Below are 16,658 nucleotides of genomic sequence, written 5' to 3'. Positions count from 1 at the left end.
CTCTCCACCTCCCGCGAATCCGCGCTCGGTCTCGGAGCCTTCTGCCGTGGATTGTATTTTCCTTCCATTTTCGGAATTTAAACTCCTATCTTTGTTATTGAAACCAAGGTTGGAGGTGAAGGTAAGGTAACTAGGGGAGGGAGGAGAGCGTTGAGCGCGGGGGGCGGTAATGGTGGTGGGGCCCCCCTCGCCTTTCCTTCTCGCGGACGTCGAGACCGTTGGCGGGAAAGGTAGGGAGGGGTAACTGGAGGTTTCCGCGGACGAGTTCGGAATATCCAGGTGCAGACGCGAGGTGGAAATAATCGCGGTCTCACCACACTCACGAGTCTCACCACCAAGTACGCACTGTTCTCTTTTTCTCTTCATACATAACCACGCGTTCACGAAGCCGCCTGACGTCGTCAACCGCCAAGATACCCAGTCCGGACCGAGTCCCCGGAAGAAGAGACCACTAGAGCCACCGTCTTTTAGCGCGTCCACCCTTGGTTTTTTCGTTGTCGAAGCGGTCCAAGGAACGAGCAGCGGCGGTGTACTTCATTTGGCGAATATAAACAATTCCTCAGTGGCGTAGCATTCGGTTCCCCCGGTTCCTCCTTTGCGTTTCTCGTTCGTCGGTTCCAATCCTCCTCCCGGCACGGTCACCTCCGCGCAGGGTGACGTTCTACTTACTTTACAACCTTCTCACGCGTCACTACGGACATTGTCAACGGGTTTCCAACCCGGTTCGGGTGTCGGTTTAACGCAGATTATGACGGCGGTGGTCGTAGAGACCCCGATGACACTCAGTCAGAGCATGGATTCTGTCAGTAGCGTCGCTACCGAAGAAGAGGTCAGTATTCTTTGCTTTTTTTCGCGTCATAAACGATAGTTTAACTTTGGCTTAAGAGCCGTTCCGCTTAGTTTTAGAGGTTTGACGCGTTATAGTCGCTTGGCACGGTGCCCTTTGTCGCATACCCCGGGGCTGCGTTCCTCATTTCCCTATTTGGTCAGAAGCGCTTCTGGATAGCACCGAGTTAATAGTCGAGCGAATTAAGCGAGACCCTTCTCCCACCTCCGCTACTGGTCGCCTTCCCCCCTGGACTCCATCCATCTCGGCCTCCGCCTCAACTCGGACCACGACTAGCGACAAAGGCCGCGAAGATCAACAGGTTTCCCCGCTATACGCTTCTATATAAACCCACTATAGACCGCGTGCTGCGGAGAAGCCGCGCCGCGCCTTCTCTAATTTGGCCAAAGCGACGCGTCAATGAAACAGTTTCTCCTAATTGAATAAGAACGCGCGCGTTTTCTCTCATTTTTCGCGCGCTGGCTTGGTCACTCTCTCGCGCGCCGGGAGAGGTGGTCAACGAAACGTAGGCAAAACATTGAAAATCCTGGCGCATCGAGTAATACTAACTGACAGGGATGGGCGAGAGAGAAAGACACCGGCGGGTGGGAACGCGCGATCTCTCCGTACGGTGGTTTCGACCAGGGTGGCAATATTGGCGCGTGGCGCGCGTGGATATCGCGAAGACGCGTTCGCACTAACACCCCCGAAAAGAGAGCGCGTCAGGAAACTGCCGTTCTCAGCGGCTATTCCGCGGTATAAACTAAACCTGGAACGTTCCTTTCGTAGGAAGCATCAGGTTGAGTTGGTATTTGTATCGGGGCGCTTTGTTTTATTAAACAATCGGGGAACAAGCTCTCCAGCGGGCTTCTTTCGTATCAGGAGCTGACGATGGATACGACGCGGGGTCGGCCGGGAGAGAAAAGCCGGGGCTGATGCCGCTTGTAAATCGATCTATCCGTGACTACTCGAGCATGCCGGGTCTCAGCGTAAGTCGCGTTCGAACGCGATTTGCTTAATAGCTGGCAAATTAGATCGGGCCGCCGGTAATGCGAGATCCCATCGCGTGGGGTACCCCGAAACGCGAAACGTCCTATATACCGATTCGTATCACCGTCCACCCCAGGGTCTGCCCCCCCCCCGCACCCTTACCATTGTCTTTCCATTAGGAATATTCGACCCTGGTACCCCAGTAGTCTAGTTAATACTTGAATTACCGGCCCAAATGGATTTTTCGTACCATCTAGGCTGTATCCTCGGCGGGGGAGGGCTGGAATTATTGACTTTCCGATGGCTCGATCAATCGGATACCCGCGATATAACGCGATTGTTTTTCTAGCTCGCGCCGTCGGAACAAAACTCTTACTCTCTCTCTCTCTCTGCTCCATTCTCGATATAAGAAATAAATCGCAATCTTCGGCGTACGTGTATGCCGGATCGGAAGTGTTGCTATATGATCCACCGGTCTGGCCGCATTATTGTTAGCGCTCTAAAAAGCGGAGGAGGGGACGAGATAGGCCGGGATGTACTCCGAGAAACATCGGATAAGGGTCTCCCAGATTACCGCTTCGAGAAAACTCCCTTCTTTTCTCTCCGCACCAGACTCCTCCGTCCACTCTTTATTTCTCTATCAGGACGATGTCTCACGCTCCGTATACGTTCGCCGACTTTCTTGGCGGTTAAGGTTCGACCGTACGCTATGGTAAAGTCTGCCTAACAATAATGACGCGCGGAGGACACGTGGAGTGACGCGGCAGTTCGCTATTGGACGTGCCTATCGTGTCGACTAAAACCATTTTCTTCCTTTCGTTACCAGTATACATAGAGAGAGGGAGAAAAACTTTTATCGAAGATGATATTCTCTTTTTCTTCCATCGTCTTCCCTCTCGCGCACCTCCTTATCGAAACGACCCCGAAAACGAAATTTATAGGTTTTTTTCTCAATAGTCCACCCGCATCTCCCCGTTTGATAATTGCTGGTATACACTTTGAGATATCAACGAAGAACGGGCGATATTTATACCCATACGCTATCAACCATTTTTCGATAATATTAATATAAACTTTTGTTTTCAAAAGATAAATTAGTATTTTCAACAACGCTGGATTTTCGTCTGCTAAGCTGATGAGTTTCTGTTATAAAACGCAAAACGTTTGGCTGACGAAACTCCAACATTCTATGGCTCTATGGCCAAATATCACCGGTAGGTAAAATTCTGCCTTTTAAAAAGTGCAGTTCGTCGGGCATTTGTCAAAATCCGTCACATTTTAGCGAAATGAAACTAGATCAATTTTATAAATCTTAAAAACAACTTGAAAAACTATAAATCTGGATATCAGTTGAAAATATTTGTAAAAATACCCACGTCAAGATTTTTTCGCAATTTCACTATTTCTACACGTAATTCTAAAACTGAATATTTGAGGTTATTGTTGTAGAGGTATATTAAGCGTACGCGTGCTCTGGCAGGGTTACAGGTGCGCCTTTCATTCACCTGAAGGATGCTATTTTATTATATTATCCGTTTTCAGCCTGTACGCGACCCTGATGCGCGCATCCGCGAATTTATCATATTTAATATCCATATGATTATTGTCGCTATTTCACCTCCAGTTATTGGACACTGTTTTACCTGTACTTATAAGAGAGATATGTTGGTTATTTTGTTCTAGTGCAATTGATGGTTTGTATACCAAGATACATTCTATAATGTAATCAGATAACATAACGCCCTGTTAGTTAACAGCAGTATTTCGAATAAAACATTTCAAGGTTACGCTGATAAGGTTAACCCTATGTACTAAACCTCGGGTTTGGTTAGTTCATTAAAACCACGATATTTATCTAAAACATGATAATCTTTAAAATTTATAACGGTCAACGAACTGAAACGACAACAAATAAACATTTTGTTGTGATTTAAAAAAAAATATTTTTTCCGGGCGTTTTCTAAAGATGTGAAAAGTAACAAAATTTAATCAACAGTCGGGGGGAAAAACAACCTCGAACTTATATCATTTTTGCCTTAGAATCGCGGATGCGAATAACTCAATAGTCGTATAAAACATTTAGCGTTTGCTTTGTTTACATCCCGAATCCAAGCGAGATAGCCTCGGGCCTTCTTGAGCCATACGGCCTTTGCCCGTTTATCATTCATTAGAAAATTTTGTAAAAAGAATTCCCTTCGTTTTGGCACCCCCCCTTCTCGCATGGTCCGGCGATTTCACCTTTCTTTCATCCTCTTTGAATCCTCTTGTCTCATCGGATGATATAGTCGGCGTAGGACGTCACGCGTACGCTACCTTTCGAACGGGAAAGGGGTGCAGTCTGCTGATATAGTTGGCAGACGCGTAGGCGCGCGTTGTTATAGTCTGGTCGACACGCGAGGTACGTGGCGTAAGGTCTGGTGGTCGTCGTGGCGAAGAGGTCCGCAACCGCGCCCTTCGCGCCGGTTCGGGTTGACCGGAAAAGGGTGGAGCGTTTTAGGTACGCTTAACATTTTTTTGGTGTTCGTCTTTGGCTCGTAATATACGCGTACCCTTCCCAATAAAAAGAAAAACCAATATAGCAGGCCGAGTTGTAAGCTCGTGTCGGGGTTGATTCAGTCGGGGAAATTCTCATAGAACCCATCCGAGGCCTCGCTTCTCGCCGGCTACACCGTTTCCTTTTTTTAAACCTAACAATTGGATTCTGGCGGGCTTTTTTTCGAAGGCACCCATCGCGACGTAGTAGTTCGTCTACGGGGAGTTGGCGACCCTGCACGATTCTCACTGAACGGGATTTTATTCAGGGTGTGTGTGTGTGTGTAGATCAGGGCCGAAATATAGGCTATGAGAAAGGAGAGCGTTTCCGGCTGGAAATGGAGGTTTAAAGACGGCCCTAACAAGAGCCCGCTGCACCTTGACCCCCCTCCCGGAGTCTTACGTGAAGGGAATCGCCCATTTCAGCTGGCAGCGTGCTCGGAAGGCGATAAGAACGATGGACTAACGACCAGCTTCGTGCCTACTTTGGAGTTCCCGCGCCACGAACTGGCTCTGATCATATGTGATGGGAAGAAGCGCTCTAGTCCTCGATGGGAAGAAGGTGACGGCGAAGAAATCGTTTGTTGAAAACAGGAAGATGAGGGTTGCCATTCACTTTCAGTCTCCTCCTTCCCTTTTTTAAAGGCCACCGGTTTAAAGGTCTCTCTTTCTTTCGCTAACCACGTGGTTTTTACAACCGTTACTTGTTAGCCTTCCCTCTGTCGTTTTTCTTAAACGATGTCGGTACCATTCAAGTTTCTTCCGTTCATTATTTTATATTCTCAGATTTCTCACGATTTACTGACCGTGTTTTTTGCTAGCGTTCTATTCCATTAAATTTTACGCTTTCAAATAGTTTTCTTAAGCGCAAATTGAAATTAAAAGCTACTATTTTGAAATTTTGAAATTAAATGTACTTTTATTTAAAGCCTGGAAACCAGTGAAAATTCATGTGTATATTTTTTCACCGTATTCTATTTCATTAAATTTTTATTTTACATTTTCTTCGTAAATTTAAACGAGGACCTATAAGCCTGTTCAAATTGAATACTCCTTTGAACGTCCGCGTGGTATTACTTAAAGTTCAAATTTAACCAGTTTGACATCGTTTGAAATTTAATAATGCCATTCTTTGAGAATGTCTCACAATATGAAATTAATTTTCTCGACTACTTATTCTGTACAACTTCTTCGGGAAAGGTCCTATATAAACCTAGTTCACACCTAAAAAAGTATCGATCTGTAAGCCGCAAACGATCTTGGCGTTGTAGGTAACTTGCAAGTATAACGACGGCGAGGAATTTCCTTGGCACGCTAATTTTGGTTTGAGGCCAAGGCCTATTGAAATTTAAAACGATTTCATTATGAAATAATTAATTATTTAATAGGTACGTAAATATAACTATTTTAAGCATTCGCTTCGTTTTTTGGCAATGTACTTATTTGGAAATTTGAGCTTAAAAACGCGTTTTCACTGGTATCTATCGTTAGTAACGCAACCTGGCTGTCATTCTGAAGCTAATCTTCAGAAGCTGAATTTCTAAAGTATAAAGTTTCGTCTGTGTAGAAAAAAAAACTAAGGTGCACTCGATCAACGTGTTTTAAAAATAGCCAATTCTCATCCATGCTTAAAATAGACTTTTTATTTTTAGTCAATCTTTCTTAGGAAATAAAAACGTGAGAGTAAAAGACACTGTTTTAGGGTATAGGTAGTGTAAGGTCGTGCGTCATAGTGCGATATCTATGATGCCACGCGAGGGTATCAATTTAAAAGACGGATTCCCCGTGTCAAGGTTCGGAGACGATCAAATTCGTTGACGTCCCTTTCGGCGTAAGGTTAAAAACCCCTTTCCCCCCAAAAACAGACTTTAAAAGAAATTTATGTATTTTTGCGTCCGACCGAAGTCGTGTCGGAGAGCATTGACTAGAAGTACGAACGTAGCGCGGCTAAAGGCGGATTCTGAGATCGACGTGCGGAGAGAGAGAGTTCAGAAAAGCGTAAAGACCCTCGCTTTTGTGTATCAGGGGGGCTTTTGGGAGGCTACTCCCAATTCCCCGTTGCGCGACTGTGACCAACAGGTGGAGCGCTATTATTGATACTTCATAATGGCGTCTGCTACATAGCCACGCGCGTCTATGGTTCAAGAACAACCCCCGCGATCTATCCCCCCTCCCCCTTATCACTCTAACCAAGCACAGCACCGCGTCATAATTCTCATTATGTAGACTCTTCTATAATATAAACTTAAAAAGTTAAATAAAATACCGTAAAGTTCGAAGTCGAATTCTTTTGTTTTCGTATTTTTAATTTGAGAACTATTTCGTTGCTTATTTCGTGTTAGGGCATCCGCAGTTCGACTTTGATTACGGAAATGCAAATTTATTAAGTCTTCGTTTGGAATTTTCACCGTTTTCGTTTTATTTGATGTTTTGAGGAGAGTCAATGTTCAAAGTACGCGCGGGATTTCGTTTAGAACTCGTAATAAATATCAGAATGTTTTTGTGATTTTTTTGCTAATGAGTGTTTGGCTAAAAATGGTGATAAAACATTTAAATTTGAAAAATCTAGGCGGAAATGTATACCTCGACAGCTTATCTACGCGGAAAATGACTAGGTATAAAATTATAATACCTAGATAATAGTAAAATATTAAAATTAAATCAGTGCATCCCGGAATATACAAAAATAGTCCATCCTGCTTTAGCATTTTAATTCCACTACTTAATTAGAAAAAGATAGATTATGATTAAGGCTTATAACTGTAACACGGATAGGGGATTACTGATACCCATATTACTAATGGATTTCCCGAAATATTATCAACATTTATCATTTCAATATTTCTTTTTCTGTGGGATTAACAGAATTATTGAAAATATTTCTTCATATTTTCCAAATAATTCCCATATTCCTTGTGGATTTGTGGATTAACATAAATATTGAAAATATTTCCATTATTTCTATAGATTTCTCAAAATTTCCCGACATTTAAAATATTTAACCAGATTTCCCGAGATTTAAGCTATTTATCCAGCTTTCCCGAGATTACTATTTCCTCTTCATTTCCCTGGATTTAAAATATTGATTCAGATTTCTCCAGGTTTCCACAATTTTATCCGGATTTCAGAAGATTTCCACAATTTCTCCACATTTCGCGAGATTTAAACTATTTCTTCTTCATTTCCCGAAATTTAAAACGGATTTCTAATATTCTCGCTGATTTCTAGTTCCCAGAAATGCTTATTTGCTTTCCTTTCTACTCGGGCTCGTATCCCAAATTGATCAAGTGACTATCCCTTCGCGTTGCACTTTGATATCTCTTTCAATGCTAATTAGAATATGCACTATACTATAGTTTTATGATACAGTTCTCCATAAACTCTTTAAAATTGTTCGTCGTTAAAGTCTTAATTACGTGTTAATGTAAACACGAATTTTCGTATATATTTTGCATAAACGGGCAAACAAAAAAGGCTTTGTTGTAGGTACATCAAAGCTGGAAGGAAATTTGTGAACGCCGCGTTGGCTGTCTCGGGTATTTCAAGCGGTTATTTCGTCCGACCTTCGTTCCTTTCCATCTATTAGTCCTCAAAACGGAGTAAACTCATTTTGTTAATAGTAACTCGGATCGTCGTATCGTGCCAATTACAGAGTGTGATTCTTATTACAGGAGTTTAAGCAACTGCGGGACGGTGACGCAAACGTCGGCGAAGCGTTACCGAAGCTAAGACGTTTCCGTTGACGAGACGATTAACCTCTCTAGAGCTCGCGTATAAAATTCTCTTTGATGGTGTATTGGTGGAAAGCCGGGAGTACGGCGTGCCGTAACGTGGCAATTATATTGTCTACGAAACTTTCGCTCGCCCCAAAAGCTTATTAACTTTTCAATAATATTGATCAAAGCGCTAGGGGTAATCTTTATATAATTAAAGGCTAGAAATAAAATAATACGGGAAAGGTGGTGAATTCCGAATAAGGAACCCTAAGCTTTGCGTCCCCCCCCCCTCTTTAGCCCCCCCCCCCCCCGCGTATAAAAGTCTGAATAATTTATTCCTCCAAACTCCATCTTTTCGTAATTTTCATGAACGGAATGAAAGAATTCAGGCACCGGTTCGTGGAAGCTTCTACGTCTACACGACGAGATTCTACTTTTACCCCCGTCCTTTCCCCCTCGCAATAATCCCACGTTCTGACGGTAATATTATAGAGAAAGCCGGATTACGTGGTCTTTCTTATTACTTTTTCAGGGACGATATTCCGTTGCTTGATCAAATAAAGTTCCCTTCATGTTTATCGATCTCATCATATTTTGACGTAACTTTGTATAAATATTAAATAGAGGTTAAAGAGGTACTTTTTAAATTCGACCACGCACTCTTTGAAAATGTATTGCAAAAGTTTCAGGTGAATTATGCCCGCAAACGTTATTTGAAAAATTCGACCCATTACTCACGAAAAATCCACTGTATAATTCGAAACATTATGCCTGATAAAAAAAATCGTAAAATTCGAACCATTATGCCCAAAAAAAGTAATCGTAAAATTCGAACCATTATGCCCATAAAAATAATCGTAAAATTTGAACCATTAAGCAAAAAAAATAATCGTAAAATTCGGACCTTTATGTCTGGCAAAAAAGTAATCGTGAAATTTGAACCATTATGACCGAAATAAAAGTAATCGTTAAGTTTGAACCATTATGCCAAAAAAAGTAATCGAAGAATTTGGGTCAATATTACCGAAATTAAAGTTATCTTAAAATTTTTAAGCATTATGCCCAAAAAATTGTAAAATTTATATTGTAATATGTATTGTGAAATTCGACCTATTACTCTCGCAAAAATATCGTAATTTTTACCTATTAGACCAATGCGCAACCTAAATTCTCAAATGTTACCTGTCTTCAAAAATTGCTTAGATTGAAGAATGTACCGGAGTAGGGTACGTTCTACGTAGATGACAAATTTGATGACGAATGAAACATAACGCTACATCTTCCCTTAATACGTTCATTTATCTTATCCGTTTAATTTCCTTCGTCAAAATGACGTTAAATTCCACTCGTACAAGCGCAAAAATCAATGTTAAATTTGATCCGACCGTCGTCATTTGTCATAGCAAATCGTAACGACAAATATTGAGGTCAATATTGTACCGCTTTCGAGTCGTAGTATCGGTTTCATCACGTGACGGTATTGAATTTTAAACGTATCTGTCTCTCTCTCTGGTTCGTCCCATTACCGCGGTTGAATTCTCATTTGCATAGATCCCCATCTACCCCCGTCCGTTTTGACATCAACACTCTCCCCGTTTTTTCGCATTAGCGGCGCCGCTTTTTGCGAAGGGACACCTGCCCTTCTTTCTTTTTTTTTGATAAAAAACCGAAGGTAATAAAAAAGAAATCTAATTTGAAAGTATATATATAGGAGCAGGGTCTAGAAAACCTGAGGGGGGAAAAACTTACAAAGAAACAGTCGACTAGACTCTCATCCTTTTCTAAGTAGTTCGAGGACTTGTTAATTCCGCTTTTATGAAGTGTATGCTTCCGCTTTTATTACTGCTTCTTATTTAATGTAAATTTACTGGATTTTCCACATTTACACGGCTCACAGTAATACTGTTATTCCTATATTTTCCTGTAGCTATGTAAAGGTCGTATAAAACGTTATAATTAATTTTATTATCCCATATTTCCTAGTTTTTTGCATTCAACTGATAAAAATTTAAATAAATTACTAACAATAAATATAATTATTTTGGTAAGTTTCTCTAAAATTGTGATTGTGGGGCGATATTTTTAGGTTTGAAAAATATATTAGAATATTTCTGTATATTAACTCTAGAAAAATCGATATTTTTTTCTATAATTACGCTACAAGTTTAAAATATGTATTTTAAAATTTCAATAAATATTTAGAAAGCCTACATCAATTATTTATAATTAAAATTAACGTCCATTAATAATCGTAAATAAATTAAATTTCAATCACGTAAGCAAATGGGTAGCTTTTCTATATTACGTGTGAAAATATATTTTTGTATAATATTTTCCAATTTTTTTCAATTATAACTTATAGAGCGACGTCCCTTGGTCATAGAATGGTCAATGTTCCCCTGAAATGTTCGAAATAATTTGATCTAAATGCCAACCAGATCACCGAAGACCATTTCCGCCAATACGATAAAACGCGTTTAAAATATAAAAGTTCCTTTAACTTAATACAACTATCCGAGTCGACTTTGAAAATATTTTTAATAAAAGAGTGATCGACCTCGTCGTTATCCGGTGAGTCTTTTGTCGACACTCGGCGACGGGCCATTCTGAATTTCCACTCCGTCACGAATCAGTCATGCCGATCGTCGCGGGCCTCGTGCATCGTGTTTTCGCGGCAATTCAAAAAGCGGAAAACGCGAACCCGGCCCGCTTCCACATCCGGGCTTCTATACGTGACGTTCCCATGCTCTCTCTCCCTCTATCTCCGTCAATGGGTGTCGCTCTCTCCCTCGCCAACTTCACTATCTCCCTCGCTTTTTTACCCACTAGCGGGTTAACCCGTCGAAGGGCTACTTATTTAGGTCCGTTCGCTGGCTGCGCCTAACCCCGTCTAGTTATTGTCAAACTCTATTATGATGACAAAATCTACGCGCCTATCCTGGCTTGGCTTGTCTGGGCTGGGCTGGCCGCACCTCCGATTAAAGCTACCGTCTATACCTTTGCAGCGTACTATCGCCTCCAACTTAATTTATATCTGGTGTCTGGTAATTTGATATAAACGGGGCTCCGTCCTCCCCCCCTGGCAACGTCCCTCCGGTTCCGGTGGCCACCGAGAGAAGGACCCCGCTTCCTGTCTCATGTCTTTGCATCTGCCGCGTTGCTATATCCTCGTTTTCCGTGTAGGCCAACTCCCCTCTCGCTGCTGCAACGGGAACAATCTCGCTTACGTCTTTTCTCACCAAACTACGCGCTGCTTTTTTATTCTTTCTTACCTTAAGTCTTCTTATTCTTATTATTTATTTTTCAAACTTTGAGGCGTTTCCGGTTGAAAAGGTGAAAGTGGTTTTCGGTTCTTCAATTTCGGATGATTGAAGTAAAAGTTGTCACTGGACTATCTTCGATTATGAAAGATTAAAAATAACTTCGTTATATTTGCATATGTAATTGGATTTGGGTAATGTGGTACAAATGTCCGAATGATCATTTGTCCGAAAGCCGGAAAATAGGATCGTATGTCCGAAAACGTATTTCATTTGCCCGAAAAATTTGTCACAACTTTCGTTGGTGATTTAGTCGTTCAATTGATGTTAACTTTACTGGCGAATTTCATTTGTTCGAATAATCGTTTGTCCGTTTTTCGAACATTAGGAATTGTTTTTTTTTTAATATTGTTAGTATAAGAAAATAGTAACATTAACGTGAATTTAACCTAACCTAACCTAAACTAACCTAAAATATTCGGACGAATGAAACAAACAAGTTGTCCAATTCGAACAATTGAAACATTTTTTATTTCGGCGGTTCGGACGAATTAAATTCGAACATTTGTTCCACCGTTCGGACGATTGAAATTCGAACAAATGTACCTACCCCTGTAATTGAAACCAATGTCATTTACAATGATTCGTCCTACTAGTTTCGAAGTCCTTTGGCTCTTGATCACCAGGGACTAAACCCTCCTGGTGAATCGCGTGACATCTTATACCAGCGATAACTTCAACCTTTGTTACATGTTACGTCGTAGTATAAACTGATCGTTTTGCATTTTTTTAGGTTATTATAAAAATTACCTAAGCCTTTGACTATCTTCAAAATTATTAATTGAATTAGTAACATAATAACAATGAATATGACACTTTCTGTGGTTTTAATGCTAATTTCATGTTTGACTTTCACTCGAATTGAGTATCATGTTATCGTCCTTGGTAGTAGTATATTACGCCTTAGATATATTTAGACACTAGAGGGCTCTGCGCTGAGAACTAAAACTAGATTGCGCTATAGCTCTGAAAATCAGTTTGGTGTTAATCTTTGCTAATTGTCAAACTTATTTGAATGTTACTTATGTTATGACAGATTTCATTATCTCAGTGCTAATTTTCTACTAATTCTTTGTTTTAATACAGAGGATATAAATAAATACAGAGTATCCAAGGCTTATTGAAATAAACACCCTTTCAAAAGTAAAATAACGTGTACTTTGACAAAATAAGGATGACGAATAGGATCATAAAATTAACTAATATTTCGGTTTTGGCGGCAATCGTTTTGAAATTTGAGACCTAAATGCGTGTTTTTGGCTTCTAGCTATAGTGAGCGTCATACTAACCCGGCTGACCGTAATTCTGCCAACAAAAAGATGTCAGTAGGAAGTTTTGTTCTTCCGAAACTTACGATTACGTCATTGTTCTTCGACCAATGACGTTTTGTGTCACACTTTTGTTCGTATGACATAAGTACAGTTCGACTTTCACTATCATCGGCGTTCGTACACGACCTGTAAAACCGGGAAAAGTCAGGGAATTTGAATATTATTACAAAAGGTCAGGGAAAAGTCAGGGAATTTGAATATTATTCCAAAAGGTCAGGGAAAAGTCAGGGAATTTGAAAATGTTTCCAAAAGGCCATGGAAAAGTCAGTTAATTTGAATATTATTCCAAATGGTCAGGGAACAGTCAGGGAATTGAAAATGTTTCCAAAAGGTCAGGGAAAAGTCAGGGAATTTGAAATTTATTCCAAAAGGTTAGGAAAAAGTCAGGGAATTTGAATATTATTCCAAAGGGTCAGGGAAAAGTCAGGGAATTTGAATATTATTCCAAAAGGTCAGGGAAAAGTCAGGGAATTTGAATATTATTCCAAAAGGTTAGGGAAAAGTCAGGGAATTTGAATATTATTCCAAAAGGTTAGGGAAAAGTCAAGGAATTTGAAAATGGTCCAAAAAAGTAAGAGAATTTTAAAATGGTCCAAAAAGTAAGATAATTTTAAAATTACCCGAAAAAAATCAATCAAATAAATTTTTGAAACATGTATTAAAAATACATAATAAATAATTTTAAAGATTTTACCTCAAAACATTCAATTATTCTACAAAAAATGGTCAGGGAAAATTTGGCAAATTGGTCAGGGAAAACCTGGAAATGTCAGGGAATTTAATTCCGGAAATTTTGTACGAACCCTGTATCATGTACGGCTATATTTTGTCACAATTATTTTGCTATGACAACTTCGTCATTGACCTTGAGATCCATCATTAGCGAGAGATCCTAAGTAGAACGGAAACCACGAACAATTTTGTATTAAAATTAGGATATATATTATTACGATTTTAAAACTTTCCCCATTTAGTCTCCGTTTTACGTCAAATACCCTCGAAATTTTAACGGTGAAATTTGATAAGAGAAAAAGACGGCGTGTGGGGGAAACCTTCTGTCATGGCACGTGTGCTTTTTTTAGTCCCAGTATACTCACACGAAACACCGGCGCATATGCGAACCGTTTCCAGCCAACCGTAACTAACAATATTATATGGAAATTTCCTCCCTGTATTTTCACTTTCCACACTTTGATTACGACGAATAATTTAGATTTTCAAATATATTTATAGTATGTTGGGATAAAAGTAATTAAATTGGCCATTAAAAATAGACATTTACGAAAATTGCTTAGTTGCGTATCTATAAATATCAAATAAAACTGCTTAACTATAAATATAAAATTGCTTAACTCTAATTATAAAAATGCTTTATTTTAATTATAAAATTACTTTATTTTAATAATAAAACTACTTAACTATAAATATAAAATTGCTTCACTATAAATATAAAATTACTTCACTATAAATATAAAATTGCTTAACTCTAATTATAAAAATGCTTTATTTTAATTATAAAATTCCTTTATTATAAATATAAAATTGCTTAACTATAAATATAAAATTCCTTCACTATAATTATAAAAATGCTTTATTTTAGGTATAAAATTCCTTTACTATAAATATAAAATACTGTAAATATAAATTTGCTTAACTATAAATATAAAATTGCTTAACTATAAATATAAAATTGCTTAACTATAAATATAAAATTTGCTTAACTATAAATATAAAATTTACTAACTATAAATATAAAATTGCTTAACTATAAATATAAAATTGCTTAACTTTAAACGTGAAAATTGTTTAATTATAAATATTTGATATAAATCCGTCTTACCTATCGAAACTATCATGGATTTACTACTTCGGAGCATCGAACTGTATTAAAATCCAATATAATTTACGACACTTTCAAGTCTACATGTATACGCTGTCAATTATCTACCCCAGGAGTTATAATGTTTTTAAGTAAAATTGGAATACTAATACTGGTGAAAACAAAAAAAAGGAAACATGTAAATTTTTTAAATACGAGGTAATGTTGCCACAGATTTTTCGGGAATATTAATAGCATTGAATAATTCATTTCGGAAAACTACGCTGTAATACGTCGAAATATAGTTGAAACAATACTGAATATATAATATTCTTATTTCCTGGCCACGACACATGGATACCATATACCTCCTTTCCTACATACAGGACCTGATAATTTATTCGTTTATGAAAAATATATATCTAGCGGAAAAAAACTGGTAAAAAATGTATACGTAGAAGAAAATAGAGCGAGACTTTTGTGTCTCTTTCCCCCCCTCTCTACAACCCGGCTTGCGCCACGAGTCCGTTGCTATGGTAACCAGTTAGCCAAACATACGCGCCATCATCTGCCCTTCCTCCCGCCGCCACCCCCGGAGCGTTCCGCCCCTCTGTAAAACCCGCACGCCATGCCGTCAAGCCTCGCAGCCGACACGCACCCCTGTAAAGTACTCTTTTCCCTCTACCCCCCTCTTCCACGTACTAAATCCCCCCCCCCCTGCAGGCCCAGGTATATAGTATATACGTGTTCTTCCAATATATATTTTTAATCATGGTGTATAAAGATTTGGATCAGTATTTTTCATATTTTAATATTTATATGGCTAGAGGTCTAGAAAGCAACGTTTGATTGAACAAAATGTCAGATTAAATCTAGGTGTTTGGACAAATCCGTCTTATTTGACGAAAATTTTAGGAATTATATTTTTTTCATTTTTACTATGTTGTCTTAGATTTACACCAATTATTTTAAACAAAAATTTCCAATTTATAAAAAAAATAAGGGTTCCCGGCGAAATAGTGTTTTTTTTTTTTACTTTAGATCGTTTTTTGTCAATTCTTTGTAGAGCGAGATAGAGAGATAGAAAAGAGAGAGACATACAATCGATTGAATCCAGATCAGTCGAGATTTCAGATTTTGTCCCTTCTATTCTTTGTTCCATCGAGGGTACTTGCAGATTTATGTCTCTGCAACTAATTGGTTTCGCTGTTCCTTTCCCCCGCGCACCCAGCACGTCAAGATGTCACTCTTAATCCCGTAGCTACTCCTTGAAGTTGAAAGCGTCATCTCTCGTAGCAGGATGATTGCGGGTACCTTTCTAATATTCTGGAGGCGCTCCTTATATCTAATAGGTAGCGCTGCTTCTGACAAAAAGAATTGGCACTCTATATTGTCATTTGATTTTGACAGACAAAAATCTATTTTAATCGAAATGCTTTGATTCATAATTCTGGTTTTATAGTAAATTAAAAGTTATTTAAAATTGTATATTAAAAAAGTGCCGACCTATTTTATTGACGAAAACAATTGGTGTAGATAAATTGTATATTTACAAAAAGTATATTTTACTGTAGACAACAAAATTGATTTGGCTTAATTTTACATTAAAAAGAACATCCTATTTTAATGAAAAAATTTGATTAATTTTATATTTAAAAACATCCGATTTCAATAAAAAAAACAAATAGTTTTTATTTAATTTTACACTAAAAAAAATGCTATTTCAATAAGAAACAAATAGTTTTAGCTTAATTTTACATTAAAAATAACATCCTATTTTAGTGGAAAAAAGTTACGAAAACCCAAATAGATTTGGCTTAATTTTACATTAAAAAGAACACCCTATTTTAGTGAAGAAATTTGATTAATTTTATATTTAAAAACATCCGATTTCAATAAAAAAACAAATAGTTTTGGTTTAATTTTACATTAAAAAGAAAATGCTATTTTAGTGGAAAAACAAATAGTTTTAGCTTAATTTTACATTAAAAATAACATCCTATTTTAGTGGAAAAAAGTTACAAAAACCCAAATAGATTCGGCTTAATTTTACATTAAAAAGAACTTCCTATTTTAGTGGAAAAAAAAACCAAATAGTTTTGGCCTAATTTGGTATTATTATTA

The 16,658-nt window shown here is 38.4% G+C and overlaps 1 protein-coding gene across 5 annotated transcripts in view; it reads left to right on the top strand.

Moving 5' to 3' along the window:
* Positions 1-231: 231 nt before the first annotated feature.
* The window catches only part of cpo (RNA-binding protein), a 103,972-nt gene continuing 87,545 nt past the window's right edge, over positions 232-16,658 (top strand). For all 5 annotated transcript variants that reach the window (XM_090164121.1, XM_090164118.1, XM_090164119.1 and 2 more), the window contains exon 1: positions 232-829. In XM_090164121.1, coding sequence (XP_090020247.1) covers positions 749-829 — 81 coding nt within the window. In that variant the 5' untranslated portion in view covers positions 232-748. The remainder of the gene's footprint in view (positions 830-16,658) is intronic.

Source organism: Leiobunum rupestre, chromosome 11 (genome assembly GCF_980474605.1).
Source record: "Leiobunum rupestre chromosome 11, qqLeiRupe1.1.hap1, whole genome shotgun sequence".
Lineage (NCBI taxonomy): Eukaryota > Metazoa > Arthropoda > Arachnida > Opiliones > Sclerosomatidae > Leiobunum > Leiobunum rupestre.
Note: the sequence above shows the minus strand (reverse complement) of the source record. Positions and strands in the feature narration are given on the sequence as shown.